The 5,525-nt window shown below is 29.3% G+C and overlaps 1 protein-coding gene across 1 annotated transcript in view; it reads left to right on the forward strand.

The window, feature by feature from the left end:
* The first annotated feature begins 1,613 nt into the window (after nt 1-1,613).
* The window catches only part of LOC120081132 (nucleoporin Gle1-like), an 11,930-nt gene continuing 8,018 nt past the window's right edge, over nt 1,614-5,525 (forward strand). Inside the window, 3 exon segments of the mRNA XM_039035806.1 lie at nt 1,614-1,618; nt 2,100-2,165; nt 2,772-2,930. Coding sequence (XP_038891734.1) covers nt 1,614-1,618; nt 2,100-2,165; nt 2,772-2,930 — 230 coding nt within the window.

Raw genomic sequence — 5,525 nt, forward strand, 5'->3', positions numbered from 1 at the left:
GTCGGGTTATAACTTATTTTTCTTTTTAATTAGAAATATGTAAATTTATATACAATATATGACTAATAACTAAAACTTCATAAAATTCAAATGTAAATACCAAATATCATAATAATTTTAAAAGAAAAAGACTAAAAATTCACATATTAATCAACCCAAATTTTTTAGTCAACCCACGAACAATCCAATCCAACAAAAATAGAAAAAATTTAATCCAATCCAATCCAACAACAAAACTAATCCAACCTAACCCTTACATTTTGAATTGGATAATTCGAGTTATTTGAACACCCTATTCATAAGTATGAAGTTTTTTAAATTTACAAATATCGCCAAATTTAAATAGAGTCTATCAACGATAGAAGTCTATCGCCGATAGACTTGGCTATATTTATAATTTTTTTTTAAAATAATGTTATACCCTTGATTATTATTTCTAAAAATACTATCAATTACAATTACCCTAATACGTATGATAATAATAAACATGTCTATAATTACTATAGAGAGCTAGATGTAAAAATAGCAACAATTTTATCCACTCATTATAAGAATTTGGGCTTTTTTTAAGTATAAATTGGGCGTAGGTGATTTGAACCACGAATCTCAATACATATGGTGTTGAGCTATGTTCTTATAGAGGAAAAACAAAAAAAAAGGAAAAAGAAAATGGCTAATCTAGAGAAGGGAGAGAAAAAACAATCATTAAATATTTAAACATAGATTGACACTTAATTTTCTCACCATAAGTTAGAAGTTAAAATGTCTATTCTATAGTGTCGATCTTTTAGTCCAATAATGTGCGTCCTGAAGATTGAACCAATCAAATTTTGAGATGATATTTAATTCTTTTATATACTAAGTTATGCTTGGATTAACAATAAATTTCTTTTAATTCTTGAATATAATAATTGTAATATTTCACATTTTACGAGATTTTGGCTAATTTCGAGGGAAATTATGTTTAAATCTACAACGGTCCCGTAATTTTAGATTAATAAAACTGAGTGGTTTATGGATTATAATTTGAAAAATTAGAATCTAAGATTAATAACTTAAATTAATTAAATTAAAATCAAATTCAAAAGTTAATAACTAATAGTGGAATATTTTAAAGAGGAAAATTTACCATTTTAGTTTCTAAATTTTAAAAAATAGGAGTAAAAGTCCCGTTAAATAATATAGTATTATTATTTTAAGTAATTACGTGATATTTTAAATTAGAAGACTAATTTTTAAAAGCCAATTTTTCTCTCTAAAATTAATAATTTTAGAAATAATTTTCTAATTTTAAGTATCATATAATTAAAAAATACTTCTAATACTTTTTAAATCTATTCTTAAAATTTCAACTAAAAAGTTACATTAGTGAAAATTTAGGAACGGAATGAAAAGAAAAATTATGCATCATCTTTGTGCTGCTTCCAATAACAATCTATCGTGTGAGAGATTTTTATTTTTTTAAGTAAAATGAATACCCAATTGTACTTTTCTTAAATCAAGAAATTCAATCCACATATTTTTTTTAAAATAAAAAGATTAAACACACATATTCTTTAAAACTAAAGACATATTCTTCGTAACCATAATTGTTTTTTTTTTTTTTTTTTAAGATGAGGTAATATCTCATTTTAAGGACAAAAAGTAAAAATGTTTATATATATCTAAAGAAAATTAGAAGAGAAGAATTAAGAGATAATTATTTGAAGGAAAAAACTTAGGGACAGTCGAGTATTATCTACTTAGATTATGCTAAATTTTTTTTTAGCGCGAGTAAAAAAAAGGAAGACTATGGATAGTTGCTGCATCTAATCATTGCTTCAGTATAATCGTAATCTAATATCCCTCTCTTTTTCCATGGGCGTAAAGTAACCGTAATCTCCTTCCCACGCCTTTCCATCTCCGTCGAGACTCACACGAACAGACCCTCGACGACGCTTGCGAGTGGCAGCAGACCCAACGACGGCGAACAGCGGCCGGAAACCAAAGAAAACACGCAGCCTCCCTCGGCGTTTTCTCCGTTTCAGCAAGGTTTGCCACTTACCCACAAACGACCTTAGTTCTGTGTTACCCACTCTCTTATGGTTTCAAATTTGTAGGATTAAGCTAATTCAGACACATTCTAAAGTCCTTGAATCCGTTCAAAGTTTGCTTCTGGAAGCTATGTAAGTTCTACATTCTTTCACTTCACATTCAATTTTTGATATCGTAATTTTACATTTTTCAAGTTGATTCTATGGTTGGGGCAAAATCTTTTAAGCTCTTATTTATGGGTATTTTGTTGCGTTGTAGACATAGCATTTTTCTGTACATGCCTGTTATAGATGATTTTATGTTAGATGATATAATATTAAATTTATTTCACCCATTAACTTAAGCTTTTGGGTTAATCACTGATTTAACATGTAACAATGTTATTTCCTCTACCGTTAATATTGATTTCTGATAGTTCGTACTTCTACATATTTCAAGCCCACAAGTGAGAAATATTAGATGGTATAATATTAAATTTACTTTCACTAAGTGATTTAACATGATATCATAGTAGGAAGTCCAAGAGGTCCTAGACAATGCTATTTTCTTCCCAATTATTATTGATTTCCATTTGTGTCTGGAAGGAAAGTGTTAGACGATATCATATTAAATTTATCTTCACCCATTAATCTAAGCTTTTAAGTTAATGAGTAATTTAACACATATATTAGATAAACATAGTTTAGCTTAGTCATTTTGTCGCATGAGTTATTCTTTTGTTCGTGTTTAATTTTCAGGAGTCCAATAAGGTTGATCCTTCGGGGTCCTTCTAGGATGCGTCAAGTTACAGCTGACCCACAACCTGATTTTAGCTTTGGTGATTTGGGAGTGGAACTTCATTCCATGGAGGAGAAGCTAAAGACATCCTCAACGCCTTTCAAGAGAACGCGTTCACTGTATCGTAGTTTTTTTATATTTGAAAAAAAAAAAAAAAAAAAAAACATAATGATTTTGTGCATGCTTCTTGTTTTCAATGTTAAATAATTTTTTATTTATATGATAATAGAGACTTTCCCGTCATTAGAACTATGAAGAGAAGCTCCAAGCCTTTTGTAATGGGCGTGTACGAAGATGAACTACAAGGAATATTTAGTGATGGTGATGAGACCTTTAATATTAGTATTGTTGTTTTCAAAATTTATTAGAGAAATATTGTTGTTTTGAAACTTATTAGAGAAATATTGTTGTTTTGGGATTTCGAGGCTAGAAGTCGAGGGTTGAAGATTCGACTAATATAGAGGTCGAACGTTGAGAACTCGACAAACAGATAAAAACATGGAAACAATACGTAAATTAGGGTTGTCGATTAAGTCGAAACTTCAACCCTCGACAAGGAAAAGGAAATCTCGCTAATTTTGTGATAAGGATCTCACTCTAGAAGGGAATCTCGAAGGAAATCTCGTTAATTTTGTATATTAAGTTGTCGAAGGTTGAAGTTCTGGCATACATAAGTCGAAACTTCAACCCTTGACAAGGAAGATAAATGGGTGAAGCAGATTGTAAGAGAGAGCGAGATTGAAAGCGAGATTGTAGGGGAGAGCGAGATGGAAAGCGAGATTGTAGGAGAGAGTGAGATTGAAAGCGAGATTGTAGGAGAGAGCAAGATTGAAAGCGAGATTGTAGGAGAGAGCGAGATCGTAGGAGAGAGCGAGATTGAAAGCGAGATTGAGAGAGTGAGATTGTAGGAGAGAGCGAGATTGAGAGAGCAAGATTGTGAGCAGAGAGATTGACATATATCTTATTGATTCCTGATGGTTCTAGATTGGGATGTCTATATATTATTTCTATCTGATTTGCTCCCATATCTACACTAAGTAACATCCAATCATTTGAATGAATTGTTTAAATACAATTCCACTGTTCACATTTATGTAAAACTCCCACTTGATGGTTGGTCATACTCAACTCCATCAATACCATAATCATATTACCATTTATAACAACAAAAATCCCAAGCATTTGCCTGCCATTTTCTAAAAATAAAAAAAAAAAAGACAAACATCAATTTTTTGTTATTACTTTTTATAAGAAGTATATTAAAAAATATTAAATTTTGTAGTTTATAAACATAAACTTTTTAAGTTTTATGAACATCAACTTTTTAAACATAACAATAAATTAAATTTTGTATAACTATTTTTAAACATAGCAATAAATTAAACTTTTTTAAACTATTTTTAAAAAATACAACAAATTAAACTTTTCAAATTAAAATGAGGTAAACTTTTTAAAACTATTTTTTCAAATTTATACAAAATAAAAAATTAAATTAAATTAAACTTTTTCAAACTATTTTAAACTATATTTTCAAAGTTAATACTAGAAAATATCAACTTATCACAATAAACATAACAACAATAATTTCATATGAATAAACTAAAATTTTTAAACTATATTAAACTTTTGAAACTATACTAAACTTGTTAACTATCACAATAATTTTGTATTAAACTATAAATATCAACTTCTTAAACATAATAAAACTACAACTTAACACTATAAACATCAAAGTTAATACTAAAGAAATCAAATATCATATGAATGAACTAAAATTTTCAAACTATATTAAACTTTTGAAACTATACTAAACTTGTTAACTATCACAATAATTTTGTATTAAACTATAAATATCAACTTCTTAAACATAATAATAAACTAAACATTTTAACACTATAAACATCAAAGTTAATACTAAAGAAATCAAATATCATATGAATGAACTAAACATTTCAAATATCATACGTTCAACTCACAGATTCAACGGTGTTTCTTTTTTTCCTTCAAAGTGACAACGTTCGTCTTTTTTCCTGTTATTTGTTATCTGACAACAATTACAAAAAATTAAAAAAAAAAAACTAGAATCTATAAAAAAAATAATAATATAAGAACAAAATAAAATTTATAATTATTCTTAAAAAAATAAAATTTAGTAGAGTAACGAACCAATATAGTTGTGTGAGAATAATTTGTATTAAACGAAATACAAGAAGAGAAATGGAAATGGAAATGGGAGGAGAGGAAGATGATTTCGAAAGCTTATTTTCGAAGGCAGTGAGCTATGAAGGGGCAGTGAGCAAATTAAGGGGAGAGGAATGAGCAAAATCAAGGGCAGTGAGTCCTAAAAAATTATCGAGGAATTGATTGAGGAAAAATGAAGAGGATGGTGGTTTAAAAGGATATAGGTCGAGTGTTCAACACTCGACCCACAAGTTTAAGGTGGTAAAAAGGCATTAAGACTATGGCAGAGGGGCATGAATGTGTCAATGAATGCATGGAATCGGAGTAGGGGAATCGGATAACGTCAATGCATGCAGGGAATCGTGCAGGGGAATCAGAGCAGGGGCAGCTTGGTGATATATATGCACTTTTTAGACTTATGGAAAGTAAATAAAGTGAAGACGATTTCCATGTGGTAGACCAAGTCAGCTGACTGGTTGCCGTTTAATCCATGTGGCAGACTCAATCTCACTCTCGCTCAACATTCCGCTCTA

The sequence above is a fragment of the Benincasa hispida genome, chromosome 7 (genome assembly GCF_009727055.1).
Source record: "Benincasa hispida cultivar B227 chromosome 7, ASM972705v1, whole genome shotgun sequence".
Taxonomy (NCBI): domain Eukaryota; kingdom Viridiplantae; phylum Streptophyta; class Magnoliopsida; order Cucurbitales; family Cucurbitaceae; genus Benincasa; species Benincasa hispida.